The sequence below is a fragment of the Apium graveolens genome, chromosome 3, assembly GCF_009905375.1.
Source record: "Apium graveolens cultivar Ventura chromosome 3, ASM990537v1, whole genome shotgun sequence".
Lineage (NCBI taxonomy): Eukaryota > Viridiplantae > Streptophyta > Magnoliopsida > Apiales > Apiaceae > Apium > Apium graveolens.
The window spans coordinates 26294206-26312952 of NC_133649.1; the positions used below are offsets into that span (position 1 = coordinate 26294206).

General features: G+C 35.0%; 1 protein-coding gene across 1 annotated transcript; it reads right to left on the reverse strand.

The window, feature by feature from the left end:
* Positions 1-17506: 17506 nt before the first annotated feature.
* LOC141714017 (uncharacterized) lies at positions 17507-17893 on the reverse strand. Its single transcript, XM_074517566.1, has one exon. It carries the CDS (start codon positions 17891-17893, stop codon positions 17507-17509), a length of 387 nt encoding a protein of 128 aa, XP_074373667.1.
* Positions 17894-18747: the final 854 nt, after the last annotated feature.

Here is an 18747-nt window from a genome sequence, read left to right on the forward strand (position 1 = left end):
CATATGATATTTTAAACATGGGGAATTTAATAAGCAAATAATATTGGAACCGAATTAATTAAATTACGGTATTAGGAAAGGTAGTGCAAATATTAATTCTTTAGTGGATTGAATTAATATTTAATTACATTGGGCTAGGCTCAAGATGTAATTAGAAGGCCCAACCTAATTATCCATGGTCCCTATTGTAGCCTATATATATTCTTATTCTCTTCTTGCTTGGAATTGTGTGAAAACATATTGTAGCCACCAAGGAGCAAGAAGAGAGGATAACTTGAGAAGACGGAGGCCACACTTCGCTCAAGGGAATTTGGGAATACAATAGAAGAGCGTGGAATCAACCATTAAAAAGGTAATCCTCTTTTCATAATCTTTATCGTAAAACGTAGTAACACCCTAAGTCCGTGGTTCCCAACACTTCAATCTTCATCTTTATCTGTGATATATATGTACTCTTGTACACTATGATTGATTACACTGTGATGATTTATTGTAGATTAATGTATGAATTTAAAGGTTTAATGCAAGAAATGAAAACACAAGCACACACTGCCCTCACAGAAAGACCTGGCAGGGGAGCCTTGAGCACCTCTGTATCTGGATCACTACTGTGATTAATGGCCACTTAGAGATCTTAGGAAGAACACTCTAAAATTCCATGAAGAAATTATGTTTAAATCTGACTTAGTGTTTATTCTGTGTAATTGTGTGATATTAATTGCTATCTGAATTAAATGGAATTGCACATGTAATATAAATGGTTGTGTTAAATGTGATATTACTCTCATGAATTCCTTATCATTTAACATAATCTACCTATAGATATAAATGCATTATTCTGTGTTAAAAACAAAAAGGTTATTCCATTAATATCTGTGAAAAGGTGCTGCACTTTTTGCATATTCAGGACAGCCATCTGAACACTCTTAAATACACAATTTGTCATCTTACTAGAAGTCTATGCTGCACTTCACCTTTATGTCATACAGTTTCCCAAAATCTGTGTACTATGTACTTAAAACAGTATTAAAAAGTATAATCAGACACTTCTATCACTATTTTCCTATTACTGCTATAAATATATCTTGTCCTAGAATAACTAAGTAAATACCTAGGATTTGGACTTATGTGACACATCATGCTTTGGCAAACTGCACTTAATGATAAACACTGTTTATGAACAGTAAAAGTGACTTTAAAATGAAATTATTTTCTAAACTGATCTTGGATTTTGTGCAATGTGCATGCATATATACTTGTTATTTGCTGCATTCACACACACTCAAACACTTAGATAAAGGTTATCTTCTTTACTTTACAAGTCATGAATCCAAATGCAATGCCATATTACCCCAGACCTAGACCAGCCATCACCAATCCATATCTACTTCAAGATATGGAAAAGAAACAGTTTATTCACCACAAAAATTCTGCCTTCAAAACTGTAAACACTTCCCTGTCCAGAAACCCTAACCAGAGAGTCCTGTCCAAAAACCCTAGAAAAGGATTTAAAAATCACACCATTCCATTTTATCAAAGCAGAAAATTCCAGATCCCAAATGCTCAAAACCCTAGATCCTCTAAGCCTTTTCAAGCTAGAGTATACACCAGGAAATCAAACCTCAGAAATGAACCAAACACAAAAACAAACACAAACAGTTCCAAACCCCCTCCTCCAGACCTTGCAAACCCTTCCAACTCAAAGAAATACCTAGACCTTGTCCAAAATATCCAGCCTGGCATTTGTGTGAATCTAACTGGTGAAGTTGAGAAGGTAATCAGATATGCTAAATGGGATGGGTTAGTCTTTCATTTGTGTAGACAATATTTCATACATCTGATGGGTGAATTTTATTGCAACATGAATATCATTAAGGGAGTATATGGTTTGCTGCATTTTACTACAACTGTGAACAAGAAGGTTATTTGCATTGATAACAAGAGTCTAAATAGAGCTTTGCATTTACCTTTACACCTGTGTGAACTTCCTTGTCATGATATTTACTCATTGTTTGTCTTTAACAAAGCTGAGTATGAATTAATGTTGGGTGTCCTCTGTGAATCTGATATGCCTTTAGGGTTGTGTGATGTTAACTGTGGTATCCATTTTAAGCATTTTAAAGGGGTATTTCAACACTTAGCTTTAATAATTAGGGCCAATGTGTTACCTAAGCCTAATCAAAGCAAGTATTTTGACTTTTATGATGTAAAACTCATTTACCTCCTTTATAATAACAAGATAAACTTCAGTATATCCTATGTAATCTTTTTAAACATGATAAATGCTAATCTGGTAGGATATATTCCCTATGGTCTTCTCATTACATCCTTCTTTCTGATGTGTAATGTTCACCTTCCTGAAAAATTTGCTAACTTGGGTGATTCTCATATCACCAAAGACCATATCAGACCACAAATCTCCCTTAAAACCTGTGAACCTCAAGAGGTTGAACATACTGTACTTCCTCCAGTACTTAGAGAAGAAGACATCTTCCTCTCAAATTATGAGTCTGTGAGAGTCATGATTAGTGAGCTTAAAACTGAACTTAAAAAGGTTAAAACAGAAAATAAGGAGATTAAGGAAAAGGCGACTTACCTAGAAATTGTGACTATATCATGTAAGAATAGGATTTCCTATTTAGAGAACCTAGCTGGATCAAACCTAGGGGAACCTAGTTTGACTGACCTAGAGATGGTGAACTCATTCCAAGTTCCAGTCTCAAATGACTTAGATATGGTTCAGGAATTAGAGGATATAGGCATGGATGCTAGAGGACCCCCCATTGAACTCTTACCTGATTTGATTCATGTTTGTGATGTGGATGAAAATATGATTGGATGATCTGTGTTTGCTGAACTTGAAGTGGTGTGTGATTCTGTGCTACTTAACTCTGCTGATCTGATGTTAACTTTTGTATCTTTAACTTTGTTTGTAATGAATGGAACTAGTTGTTGAACTTGTAACTTTCTGGAGTGTATGCACTCTTTTTGCTTTGTAATGTTAAGACAGGTGCAAATGTGTGTTCTCTTTAATCAGTGAACCATACTGATTGAAATGGAACATTTTTGGTTTCTTGTGAATATAAAATTTGCATTCTGTTACATTCTCTTGTAGCATTGTATTTATGCCTTTATGGATCACTAATATGCATCTACAGATTAACAAGTTTATTTCTCAAAAACTCACACAGTGCACAAACAAAATGCAAAAGAAGTGTATTTGATAACTACACACCCACACACATCACTCAGGTATGAAAGGTACACACTGTTGGACTTATTCAAATTGTATTGTAATTATCGTTTATTTAACTTATAGCATGATAAGTTAGAATCAGTTTAGAACAATTTGAATGTAAACAGTCGGTTCCTTAGATTGTCGTAGTATTTATCCCATGTAAACTGCAAGAATGGTTATGAGTTTCAGATAAAAAGCACTGCAATATCATGTATTAGTCTTCTGGATTTGTAAACAATACAAAACATAGAATGTATTAGGCTCTCTCATGTGTAACAATTTCTAGTGCAAGACTGTACTCTGTATTATTTCTGTGCAACTCGAAAGGGTCATATGTACTTCTACTCAATCATCATGCATGCAACTAAACTGGTATATGTTTGATAAATAGGTTTATGTTTGATAATTCAAGAGGATTTGCGTAAAACACGTTTGTATTTTCAGTCAAACTCTTTTTGTGATTGCTTAAAACGAATCTAAGGTTTTAAAGTATGCTTTAATCAAGGTTTAAAATCACAAGATGACATGCAGTTGAACTCAGTTAAGGTCTACAAAGTCTGATATATATATTGGGTAATTCTTTAACAAGCTATGCATGAAAAATTCGAATCACAAGACTACTTTAAAAGGTATAAGTTCGTAAATGGTTTCTTATACAAAGAAGTTACTTCTTTAAACTAAACTACAGTTAGCCTGTTTTAGCAAGAGTCTTAAAAATCCAAAATTATGCATGCAACAAGGCCAAATAAAACGTGTACAAATGAATTACACTTAACATGTTTTAAGGTCTATAAAACTATCATTGTTTGATTCAAGCTATGTATGCCTAAAATCTCACATGCTTAAATCTGAAACTAACCTGCATGAATGAAACTGAAAACCATTAAGAAACTACTTGCACTTATTCCATGTTTTAACATGATCATATTGTTTCTAAATTGGGATTCACCTACTTTTTGTTATCTTCCAAACAAAAGGGGAAGAGAATTTAAAGTGTTCTATTGTAAACTAAAGGGAAATAAAAAGGGAAAAGATTACTTAAATGAATTTAGCCCCCTCAATTTTTCAAATGCATGATTTTGCTAGATAATCACTATGTTTTAATATTTCTGAAATATCTAACAAGGTTTTGCAGGATTTATCCTAAGAGAGGAATCAAGTTGAGTCCCTTAAACTGTATGTGCAAAAATATTTTAAAACTCATGCATACACCAAGGGGAAGCAGCACACACTTGAAAATTTTAAATTTTATGTTTGTTTGGCAAATACCAAAAAGTGGAAGATTGAAAGGATATCTTCGATATATTATTTATTTTGGTATTTGTACGATTAAACATAAAATTTAAGTACACTTAGATCCTCTCCATTAGGACATGATTTTAATTGATCCAGATCAAAGTCAAATAGTCAAACCAGCTAAATTATTTTCAAAGACTATTTATAAAAAGAGACATTCCATTATTCTAAAAAAAATCAAAATTATGTTTTATGGAATATATCTCTAAGGCAATTATATCAAATAAGAAATATAAAGTTATGATATTTTTTAGATTACAGTTGCAACATCAATTAGGCAACAAACTCGAATAAGGAATATATCAGAAATATTCTTTAGAGATCTCGTGCTAAATCAAAAATGTTTTACTCTTCGCTCCAAAATATATCTCTACATATAATCAAAAGAGTTTTTATCCAAAGATTATTAATATTCATAATTGGAATATTAAAATCCAGTTCTGCAACTCAGTTCTGTATACTTACAGTAATTTTCTTCCGGTTCGTAAAATCAGCATCTCTCGGAGTAAATCATTCAAAAATACTCAAACACATTTCCTATCCTCCAAATATATCTCACATATTATGAAATATATTCTAAGTATTTATACAAGTCAAAACTTTGGTCAAAAGATCCATCTCCTTTATTTTAAGACCAATGGTATTTTTACTCGGAAGAAAGACTGACAGAACAGTTTTATTTTTAGATAAAATACTTCCACATACTAGAATGACTTGAAATTTGATATGGATCATTTAAATGGTATTTTCTAAGTATGGTAAAAATTTCGTAGCATTCAGAGAATTTTTATCCGGGCACAAAAATTGAGGCAGTTGGTCCCACAGTTGACCACGTTTGACCTAGTTACCATTGACTAAAGTTGACCAAACTTTTCAGGACATCATTTTATAATATTTAGATAATTATCATATTTTTTATGATATTTATTTAAGAGTTTTTGGGTGGTCATAATTAATGGTGCTTAATCCTTAATTAAAGTGATTAAAGAATGATTAAAAGAAAAGGAAAATATATATTTAAAATATATATTTCAGCTGGGATTTGAATGAATACTAGCTTGTGTTTCCTTCCCACTTGCAAAGAAACACAACCTACTTGTCATGTCATCAATCCATGTGATACACTCCATCCACCATCCATTCCTTCTCAAATCTCAACCATTCATTCCACCCAATTTCCTCTATAAATAAACCCCCACCCCAACCCATTTCAACTAAGCTAAAGAGGCAAATACTTTCTGGGAATTTTTCAAGAAGTGCCTCTCTTCATCTCTTTCAAATTCTATACACACATTTCTTCTCAAAAACCTTCTCTCTCTTAAATATATACACATATACTTAAGGTTTTTGATATCAAAGCTTAGCTTCACCCAACCAAGCTTGTTCCCACCAAGTGAGCTCATCCACCACCACTTTCCGGCCTCCCGAAGGGCTGCCCAAGTTCGTCCATAGTGCCAAAATCCGGCCGAACCTCCGGCGAATTTTTCCGGCGAACTTTTCCGACCGTTTTCCAAAAGTGGTGAGTTTTTAGCTTCTTCTTTGGTTTTCTTTATTTTGAGCTTTGTACTTAATTTCTCTACTTCATCTCAAGCTCTAATACAAGATCTCCTATAAAGAAGGTTCTCTAAGAAAAGAGAACGAAGATTCAAACTCGGAATTCGAATAAGTACTTAATCTTCAAACCGAAGCTCTAAACGAAGAAGATCTATAATATACAAGTACTTAAATCTCTAAATAACTCCTCACGAGTGAGATTTCATAAATCTCTAAATAACTCTTCACGAGTGAGATTTCATATTTGACGTCACGAGTTGGTCAATTACTTGCACTTCATTTATCTCGACCTTGACCAACATATTTCGTGAATATAGTATCATTACGAAAGGTATCGTCTTATAACCCCTTCTAGCATCTTCAGTGTTCCGGGGGATTGTAAATCGATCAATAGTGATCTTCGTAATTTTGTCAAATATAAGAGACGGATTAAATCACACGAGTTGGCCAATTACTCGCACTTCTATTATTTGGATCTTGGCCAACACATAGTTCGTGTATATAGTCCAATTATGAAAGATATCGTATAATCCCCTTCTAGCACCTTAGTGTTCCGTGGGGTTTTTATTCCATATATATTAACTTCGTAATCATCCGTCAAAGCTTCAAAGGTAGATTTAATCACACGAGTTGACCAATTACTTTGCACTTCATTTTTATCTCGATCTTGGTCAACGCATAGTTCGTGTATATAGTATCATTACGAAAGGTATCACTTATAACCCCTTCTAGCATCTTCAGTGTTCCGGGGGATTATAAATCGATCAATAGTAAACTTCGTAATTATCCACCTAAACTTCAAAAGCACAAATTCAAATCCAATTACTTGCAATTCTATTATTTGGATCTTGGCTAAGAATCATAGAACATATAAAGTTGCTTGAAGTTAAAAGTATACTTTGACCGCATAATCATCAAATCATAAGTATACTAAATCCATAAGCCTAAGAGCTTAAAAGGATAGGTATAATTCCGAGATTGTAACCAAAGTATTCTTCGATCCATAAATACATAATCGAAAGAAGAAGAATACAAACAAAGTCGTAAGCCATAGTGCTTATACATATATATACAAGACTTCGTATTACTCTCATAAACATATATTTTACGGAGTAATCATACGTATACTTGACATATAAATATATATTCTGAGTTACGTATACGTGTTGAGCTTGAAGATCAAAAGAAGTCATAATCCTTATTGATTATACATATAAAGAACTTATTATATTACTCCGATTAACACATAATCCATAAAGACGGAGTAATCAAAAGTATACTTGATATAACATTTTATATCTCAAGTCAAGTATACATATAAAGTATTAATATTCTTATTTGAATATTATACCATCTTTGGGCTAGTACCGTAACATACTAGTTCAACACATATTTTCTCTATACTTTGTGTTTTGTGTATTGTCTTATTAGTTTTGCAGTGAGGTGAGGTGACGTGAGGTGATCTTCGTTCTAAGACCCAAGTCTCATACGCACTAGCGGGGAGTTAGTCGTATTTGCACCGTGAAGAAGAGGAAATACCCAAGACCGGATACTAAGATCTGAGACCGGTGAAAGCTAAGGAAGCCAAGTCTACACAAGGGATCTACATCAACTTTGAAGAGATAGCGGGGAGTTATTGTCTAAGATAAGTTATGTAGGAACTACATTTATTTTGAGGTGGTGACCCTTGTGTTACGCACCAAGATAAATAATTGTAAGGGTGTAAAGGCTTCTCCGCCTACTAAAGGAGCGAGTTTATATTAAGGAAAAATCCCGAGTCCGGGAGCGGAGCTCGGGGACTGGAGTAGGGGTGAGTGGATCTATTAGAGGTTGCGCCATCGCGAACCAGGATAAAATCTCCGTGTGGTATTTTCTTTTCTTGCACTTTATTTTCCGCACATATAAACTGCATAACCACTCGGTAAAGTTTTTAAAACGCCATAATAATTTTTAAATTGGTAATTAAGCTATTCAACCCCCCTTCTAGGTTAACATAGCCCTCATACGGGACCTAACAAGAGGTTATCATGTGGATTTCTTTGAAGAACACTGTGAAGTTGTAAGCAATTCTACAGGCAAAGTGGTTCTAAGAGGTTACAGGCATGGTAACATTTATGAAGCCAGGCTTTCAACAAGTTCTGATGGTTCTGCAATCTGTCTGTTGAGTAGAGCATCAATTGAAGAAAGCTGGAATAGGCACAAAAGAGTTTCTCATTTAAATTTCAACAACATAAATGAGCTAGTAAAGAAATATCTTGTGAGAGGATTGCCAAAATCAATATTTGCTCCTGACGGCCTTTGTGATTCATGTCAAAAGGCAAAACAAAGAAAATTTTCATTCAAGAGCAAAACTGAATCCTCAATTCTTGAGCCTTATCACCTACTACATGTTGATCTATTTGATCTAGTCAATGTCATGTCTATTGCAAAGAAGAAATATGTTATGGTTATAGTGGATGAGTTCACAAGATACAGTTGGGTGTATTTATTGCACAAGAAGAACGAAATCGCATCTACTCTAACTGATCATGTCAGATAGCTGGATAAGTTGGTCAAAGATTCTGTTAAAATAATAAGAAGTGATAATGACACTGAGTTCAAGAATTCAATCTTGGAAGAGTTCTGCAAAGAGCATGGAATCAAACAGGAATTTTCTACACCTGGAACTCCACAGCAAAATGGAGTTGTGGAAAGAAAGAACATGACTCTCATTGAAGCTGCACGAACAATGCTTGATGAAGCAAAGCTACCAACCTACTTTTGGGCTGAAGTTGTGCAGACTGCTTGTTTTACACAGAATGCTACACTCATAAACAAGCATGAAAAAACACCATATGAGATGGTGAAGAAAAAGAAGCCAAATCTGAAATACTTTCATGTATTTGGATGTAAGTGTTTTGTTCTTAAGACTCATCCTGAACAGCTGTCAAAATTTGATCTAAAAGCTGATGAAGAAATTTTTGTTGGATATCCACTTTCCACAAAAGCCTTCAGAGTCTAAAATCTAAGAACAAGGGTTGTCATGGAATCTATCAATGTATCTTTTGATGATAAGAAGATTACGGGACTTGAAGATTTCAATGATCATGATCAGCTGAGATTTGAAAATGAGGATTTAAATTTTGATTCTGGAAATTCTGATGACTTAAACTCTAATCCTGTAAGTTCTGACGGGTTAAGTTCTGATGTCATTGAAACTGTGATAACAACTCCAAAGGAAAATGCACCTGTCCAGGGAGAGCAAGCTGAAGATCCTACCACAATTCAAGACTCTCAAGAAGCATCAGAACCTGTCACTGGCTCTTCAAGTTCTGATTCATCAAGTTCTGATGAGCCAAGTTCTGATAATTTTGGAAACACTGATACTTCAAATCCTAATGGATCCAACTCGAATACTGAAGTGTCAGAGAGCATAACTACAGGGGGAGCATGATCATGGGGGAGGATCCAGTTCTAAAAATCAACTTCCATCTGCAAGGAAATGGACCAAATCACATACACCTGACTTAATAATTGAAGATCCTGAAGCAGGTGTCAGAACTAGAACTGCAACATCAAATGAATGTCTTTATCATTCTTTTCTATCTCACAATGAACCAAAGAAAGTGGAAGAAGCTCTTCAAGATGATGATTGGGTGCAAGCAATGCAGGAAGAGTTAAATGAATTTGAAAGAAATAAAGTCTGGACCCTAGTGCCAAGACCAAAGAACAGATCAATTGTTGGCACAAAATGGGTGTTCAGAAATAAAACTGACAGTGATGGCATAATTACAAGGAACAAAACAAGGCTGGTTGCTAAAGGCTACTCTCAATAGGAGGGTATTGATTATGATGAAACATTTGCACCAGTTGCTAGATTGGAAGCCATAAGAATCATTTTGGCTTATGTTGCTCATAAAAAGTTTAAAGTCTTTCAAATGGATGTGAAAAATGCTTTTCTCAATGGAGAATTGGAAGAAGAGGTGTATGTTGAACAACCTCCAGGCTTTGTAGATTCAAAATTTCCAAATCATGTCTACGGGCTTGATAAAGCACTTTATGGCCTTAAGCAAGCTCCTAGAGAATGGTATGAGACTTTAGCTCAATTCCTTCTGGAAAGTGGATTTCACAGAGGCACAATTGATAAAATAATGTTCTACCTCAACCATGTAAAGGACTTACTTTTGTTACAAATATATGTTGATGATATCATATTTGGTTCTACAAATGCTAAACTCTGTGAAAGGTTTGCAAAGCTAATGCAGTCAAGATATCAAATGAGTATGATGGGAGAACTTAGTTATTTTCTGGGACTTCAAGTCAAGCAAAATGAAGAAGGTACTTTTATCTGTCAATCTAAGTACACCAGAAATTTACTCAAGAAATTTAGAATGCAAGACAGTTCAACTGCATCCACTCCCATGGCCACTGCAACCAAGTTAGATAAAGATACTGGTTCATCAGTAGATATTACTAACTACAGAGGTATGATTGGCTCTTTACTCTATTTAACTGCTAGTAGACCTGATATCATGTATGTTACCTGTCTTTGAGCAAGATTTTAGGTTGATCCAAGAGAACCTCATTTAATAGCTGTGAAAAGAATTTTCAAGTACCTCAAGGGTACAGCTGATCTAGGATTGTGGTATCCTAGAAAATCAGATTTTAAGCTAATAGGTTACTCAGATGCAGATTTTGTAGGATGCAAAATAGACAGGAAAAGCACAAGTGGAAGCTGCCAATTTCTTGGAGGCAGATTGGTTTCTTGGTTTAGCAAGAAACGGAAACCAATTTCCACATTAACTGCAGAAGCAGAATATATTGTTGTAGGAAGCTGTTGTGCATAGATTCTTTGGATGAAGAATCAGTTACTGGATTATGGGTTAGAATTCTCTAAAATACCTATTTATTGTGATAATCAAAGTGCTATTGCTATGACAGGTAATCCAGTTCAACACTCAATGACAAAGCACATCAGCATTAGGTACCATTTTATAAGGGAACATGTGATGGAAGGTACAGTGGAATTGCATTTTGTTCCAACAGATCAACAACTAGCAGATATCTTCACAAAACCACTATGTGAAGCTACTTTTACTAGACTGGTAAATGAACTTGGAATGGTTTCAGGTTCTTTCTTTAAATTTGCTTAAGTTTTTGTTCTCATGCATCAGACTTTATGATCAGTGTTTACAGATTATCTTATCTTCATGTAATCTGTGCTTAAATTAAAATACATTAAATGCTGATTGTTATATGATGTGGATCTATATACTCTGATAGTGATTCGAATGTTCTGTGACTATTCAATCCAATGAGGATTACTGTGCTAGATGCTGACCTAGTAGTCTTTAACATACTAGAAATCCCATGTTTGAATCAGTTGTTTATGTGGAAATTCATTAATACAAGCAAATTCTGATTTTGAGCTTAGTCAAATTTACTTTGTGTATCTTATTACTAAGTCACAAACTAGATTCTTGCTTCTTATCTGTCAAATTCTGATGTCAGTAAACCTTAAGGATAAACTAAATGCTGATAAGCCTCACTTATCTAAAGAAAAGAAAAGAAAAGAAAATTAAAGTCAGGTACTCCTTTGAGATCTAGAGTAAATATGTGGAAGGGAAGACCCAAGTGCATTGTTGGTATTAAGTAATATGCATTAGAAAAGCAAATAAATTTTTCTTGGTGACTTTTCACATTCTCTGATTACTGGAGAAATACTCTGATAATAGCATAAATTCGGATAGCAGTTGTGACTCATTTACACTGAGAAGCCACTGTGAAAAAGAATTCTACAAGATGCATAAAATGAGCACAAACAGTTGAGGTGGACTCATGCATAAATTTATCCTATAGTAGACTTCATTATTAATGACAGATTTTAAGCACTTTTCTTAGTTATGCCTTATTTCTAAGATGTACTGAAGTATATCAGACTTTAATCTTTATCTGTTATTTTGCTAATACATACACTCTCACTCCATATGAATGATGAAAATTACTGTGGTGATTAAGTTGTTTTTGACAAACAGTTAAGTGTCATTTGCATAAATTCTGAGGACAAGTTCTGATGATTAAACTCTGAAGAAACAAGTCAGTATTTGTATGAAGAATCACAAATACAAACTTTCATTTTTTGAGTTTAAGAAGCCATATTCCGATGACTGTTAAAATATGATAATAGTCAAGTTCTGATATTAAATCCTGATGGAAACTCTGATGCTTTCGTGACATTATTTTTTACTTGACTTATTTGTGGTAAATACTGTAACGTTCATATTAAATCAGAATATAATTAGGTGAGATAAAACAGTCATAATCATTTGGGTTAGTGGTAAAGTGTTTGTCTTGAAAAACTGCATGTGCACATTAATTATTGCTTATTTCTCGTGCCCACTAACTCTGCTTTAACTATTTACTGGTTGACAGGTGTACAAGTGTCTGTTTTACTTCTAAAAAGGACTGTTGAGTGGAGAGAGTATATACATGGGAGTTAAAAGATTTTCTAATCTTTTACCTACTTTTCTATTCTTAATCTCTCTTGTTTTTTCTCTCTCTCTAATATTCTCTGAAGCTTTTTTATACAGAACCTTTATCAAACACCTTGTGCGCAATATATTTTCTGACTTATTTCTTACAGAAATGGCACCAAAAGACAGTTTTTAATGGAGCTAAGTTTGTCCCCAACAATTACTTGGCTATTCTTAGCAAGAGTGAAGCCCCATCAGATCTTCATTTCGTTTAGGACTTTCTCGCTAACTCTGAGATAGGTTATGCACTGACCCAACTAGACACATTCTCAGAAACTCAAGTGCTAGAGTTCTAGAGGTCAGGAGTGTATGATGGTGGTGGTGCCAATGGGTCCCCAATTATTATCTTTATAGTTTTTGTAACTCTGATGTACCCCAATTAGCTAGTGAGTTAATTGAACCATTTAAGCTAGCTAAGAGAGCTTTTACTGACTTATTATATAATGATAATAAGAAAACTGTTTTGAGACCCCTCCAAATTCCAATTTCAGTCAAATAGTTTTTGGTAAATTATGATTCAACCACATACACTGCCTTATATCCTGATGTACAACCATCTCAGCCTCCATCAGAACCTCCAACCACTACACAACCAACCACTTCTCAACCACAACCTCAACCTACCATCAAGACATATTTTAAACCAACACGGTCATCTCAACCTCAACCATCAGCACATAGCATCAGACCCTCACCTTCCAGGCCAAAAAGGACAAAGTCTGTTCCTCAGCTTCCACAAAAGAGAAGGAAAATGATTCTCAGGGATGAATCTGATAGTGAAGAGGAAGCACAGGTTCATGCATCAAAACCTGTGACGGTTGAAGCTGAAACTGTGGATTCTCAGAAAGCAACTGCAGCTCAAGATTCTGATACCATGAAAAGAAAGAAAACTGCTAGTTCTGATGATAAAGGAACTCCTTCACTGTCAAGGAGATTGAAGAAAATGAGGGCTAAAAGGCACATGGCTAAGCCTCCATCTGAGGATACTACTGAAGCTGAGGAAGGGGACCTGTTGTAATTGAAGCTCTGCCATCCCCTACTCGAGCTCAAGATACTGTGCCAACACCTCATGTCTCTCCTACTAAAGCTACAAATGATGCTAAGAACAAGGTACAAATTCTGAAATAGATATTCACAATCTGCATATACCAAATGTTCTTTATCTGGAAGCTCCACCTACAGAAGTTCAACAATCTCTAACTCATTCTCCAATCTTAAATGCTGATGCTGAAATACCATCCACACCATCTACACCAATTCTGGAGATAAATTCTGATGCTCGGAATTTACATGAAGTTGTTGCTGAATCTCCAGTTATATCACACACTATAGTATTGTCAGAATATACTGAGTCTTCTTCAAGTTCTGAAGACAGTGTTTATGTTCATACTCCAGCTCCTGTACTAGGAAAGGAGGCACTGATTGAGAAATTTGTTGAGCAAGCAGCACCTATTCCTTGGGAAGATACTCACAGAGGTGTGGAGTGGACCAAGAAGTGGAATGACACTGATTTCATTCCAAGCTCCAAAGTACTGACAGACCATACTGGTAAAGCTGATGAGTTGCTCACTAATGCTGATTTCAAGACACAACTCAAAGTCACAGCTCTGTTTACCAAAAATCTTCAAGGTCTACACTATGCTACTCAAGAAAAGGTTGACAAACTTCTAGAAAAGGCTGAAAAGCTGGATATGGAGACCAAGCTTGATAAAAAGAGGTTTATCAGGCATATTTCTGAGAAAGTAGAGGCAATTGAGAAAGCTCAAGAGAAGCAACATGCCCAAATCTCTGGGGTCCTGGCTAGTCAAGCTTCTCAACAGGCTCAATTGGATGAGATCCAATCTTCAGTAGAACTTCTTCTCTCACTCCTACTATCAGATGATGCCAAAAATGGGGAGAAGATAGTTAAGTCCAAATGCTCTAATGATCAAGTACTGAAGAAGAAAGATGATGAAGCTGATGACCAGGGAAACCCTAGCAAGGGTAGAGGTCAAGTTCAAAGTAAAGGGCAGAGCAGCAAGGTTTCTTCAAGGAAACTAATTACTGATGCAAGCAAATCTTCTACTTAAAAGAAGACAAGTTCTGAAGCTGCTCAAACTCAAAATCTGATAGCAAGTACTCAAACTCAAAATCTGATATCAATTTCTGATGAGCAAAATCTGATGACAAAGCCTGATGTTCTGATACAAGGTGGAAGTCAATATTCTCAAATGTTCATGCAAACTCTGAAGATCAAGGGAAAGCAGACTACTGTCTACTACAAGGATCCCAAGATTCAGACAATTGATGAGGAAATTTCTAGAAGATTATTTTTGAAACATAATCCAGGAATGGATTTAGAAAATCTCAAGGAGGAAGAAGCTAAATTTAAAGCTGAAAAGAAAAATCTAAAGCCGAAAACTTATGTTGCAAAGAAACCTCCAAGGCCTAAGGTAAAAGGCATTGTGATCAAGGAGAAATCATATACTGAGGCATCAAAGCCCAAAACAAGATCACAATCTGAGATTGATCCCAAAGACAAAGGGAAAGAAAAAGTTGATGAACCAACCAAGCCACTGGAGATGAAAATTCCTCAAATTCTAATAAAACCAGTGTGCAAAATGGTTCAAGTTACCGATGATAATCTTGCTGAAGATAAAGATGTTCAAACTCTGAAAAGAAGGAAGATTTCTGAAGAATCAAAGACAACCTCTAATAAGGCTCAAGTTGTTCAAAGTCAAGAACAACAAGCTATAACAGAAACAGCAAGTTCTGATAAAGTCATCAAGTCAACCTCTGACAGTGCTCAAGTTGATTTAGACAAGATGGAAGTAGATGATAAAAAGAAACTTCTGTGGAAAAATGTCAAACCATCAGATCCAAAGCAAAGCCAATTGTTGTCTACCTTCATGACTATTGGGTTAAATGCTAGAAAACCAAGAGACAGGGCTGGACTAGGTTCTGATGAAGCAAAGATCAAAACAGGAGTTGAAGTTGCTACTAGAGATCCATTTTTATTGACTGAAAGACCTCTTGAAGATGTTACACAGAAACATCTTGATAAGGTAATCTCTGTTCAAGTGGTACTGGATGCTCATGACAAGCACAATGTCAAGGAAAATCTGATTCTATTTCTTGAATATGGAAGGACATATCAGATGTCAGAATCAGATGTGCTGAATAAATCATTGAAAGAACTTCAATTCTTTCATTACCTTTTAGAGGTAAAGTCTGATATTACCAGGAGATGGTCAAACTTCATATTGAAGACCATCAGAGATAAAGCAAGAATTTATGGTTCAAGAGTTACAGAATTCATTCCTAGTATTGTTGAAAATGATGGAAGTGAAACTCCAATGAAGAAGGATTCTGCTAAGCTTGAAGTGTTACTGAATGAGAAATGTTTGTGCTACAATGAAGATTCTTCTCATCCTAGGGTAATAAGACTGAATGATGGTTTAGAAAGAAACCATATCTCTGCTTTAAGGAGTGCAATCTACCAGATTGGAAGTCAAAATGAAGAGATGAAGCTAGTCAAGACCATACTCTCTCAAGTCCTGAGAATTAAAGAAGAAAAGCTGATATCAAGCTTTGTCAAGAATTATTATGGATTCAGATTGACTCAGTGAGATTGGTAAAAGCTACAAGGACTGTAAGTTGTAGTTAGTTATCTAGTTAAACTCTTATTGCATTTGTACTTAAATGTTTTTTACATCATCAAATTTATTAACTTGTATATTTTGCATAATTTACAAGTTGGGGGAGATTGTTAGATATATTTGAGATGTCATGTCTAATATGATTCATGTTTAGTTTTCAGATCTTAACAAACAGGACATATCAGGACTTACTGATATCAGGACTTACTGGAAGTCAGAACTTAATATCAGTTTTTAAGGTCATATCAGAACTTAAGTGCAGGAAGACTTTCATATAAGGAAGGAAGCTGATTTACAGTAGAAGATCGAGATTAAGACAAAAGAAGATATGCGTGGAAAGAGTTAGAAGACTGGAAGACTTGTAGAAGATATTTGATTGATATATTTTAGAAGACAGAATTATATTCCATATCAATTAGAAGTTATCTTGTAACTGTGTACTATATAAACACAAACTTAGGGTTTACACTATATGTGTTATCATTATCGAGAAGATTATACATTGTAACCTAGGAGCTCTTAGTGATATTTGTTCATCACTGAGAGAGAACAACATTTCTTATTGTAACAGAGTTTATTCAATATACTTGATCTTTGTTACATACTTGTGTTAAATAGATTTGATTATATTAACACTGTATTCAACCCCCTTCTACAGTCTTGTGTGACGTAACAGGGTTACCATGTGATATTTCAGGGAGACAGATGCACCATAGGTAGTAAACTCGCACCCCATGTGTTCCTTTTTTTTACATTTTCCAGAGAGATGAATTGACCGCAAGTAGGCAGCTGCTAATCACGGACAGCGTAAATGTATTCTAGTCCACCCAGAGAACAGTTACAGCCGCAGGGAGATGGGAATGCACCGTGGTGCCACATTTTTTTCTTCTTCCTTTGTTTCCAAAGAGTCTAGCTCCACACCCACGGGGAGGACTTAAAACTCCACGGGTAGCAAAATTGTATAGCTGGAGAAGAATTTTACCATAATTTTTCTTTTTCCAACATTTTCTGAATTTCAAACTTTCATCCTTTGAAAATAAAATCAACCCCAAATTCAAGCAAATATTTGTTCCTTCCTGAAATACTTCACACAAAAATCATCAAGATACCTTGAGGGAGTAAACATAAATAAAATATACAAAATTCTAACTAAAAAAATAATAAAAGAAAAGAGAAAAAAATCTAATTAATTAACTATTTCAACAAAACTTTGGGTTGCCTCCCAAAAGCGCTCGTTTAAAGTCATTAGCTTGACTTCTAACCTCGATTTAGAAGCCCGTGATGAGATCATTGAAACGAAACGTCTCCATTTTTTCAACAAATGCTCCATCCATATACAATTTAAGGCGTTGACCGTTGACCTTAAATCTTATTCCATCTTGCCCAATAATTTCAATAGCCCCATTAAATTTTACTCCAGTAACAGTGAATGGTCCGGACCATCTAGATCTGAGTTTTCCCGGAAAAAGTCGAAGTCTTGAATTAAACAATAAGACTTTATCGCTAACTTGAAAATCTCTATGCAATATTGCTTTGTCGTGCATCTTCTTTGTTCTCTCCTTATAAATCCGAGAATTATCATAAGCATCAAAACGAAGCTCATCCAATTCATTCAATTGAAGAAGTCTTGCTTCACCCGCGGCCTTCAAATTCATGTTGAGCGCTTTGATAGTCCAAAAAGCACGATGTTCAAGATCAACCGGCAAGTGACATGCCTTACCATAGACCAATCAGTATGGAGTAGTTATGGAGTAGTGCCAATTGGGGTCTTATAAGATGTTCGATAAGCCCATAATGCATCATCTAACTTCAAGTACCAATCTTTTCGAGACTTTGCCACCACCTTCTCTAGGATGCTTTTGATTTGACGATTTGAAACCTTAACTTGGCCACTTGTCTGAGGATGATAATCTAGACCAATCTAGTGAGTAACACCATACTTTTTCAATAATTTCAAATTGTCGATGACGAAAGTGAGAACCACCATCACTAATCACAGTCCTTGGAACTCCAAAACGTTTGGAAGATAATATTTTTGAAGAGATTCATGACAACTTTTGAATCATTGGTTGCGGATCCAATAGCTTCAACCCACTTAGACACATAATCAACTGCAACTAAGATGTATTTCATTCCACAAGAAGTTGGGAAAGTTCCCATAAAATCAAATAACTAAAGTCTAGGGCAATGTAGGTTGACCATGCTTACACCAAAACATTCACAGAAATATAACAATTTATTGGGTCGAGTAATTAAAGTAATGGTTAATCTCTCTCAAGAATTAACACCTTCATAAATCCAATTATGCTCTCGCACTAATCCTCAATTTTGCTAATCGTATGTGTGCTTCTAAAATCTCTCGATCTATTATCCCTATTTGCATACAATTAATCCACGATATTGGTCAATTACATAGACTAAACAATAAAGCATATCAATTAGAATCATTCTTTACCCATTAAGCTACTAATAAATCAAAGAATTGTCATGGTGTAAACATGGCTTTCCT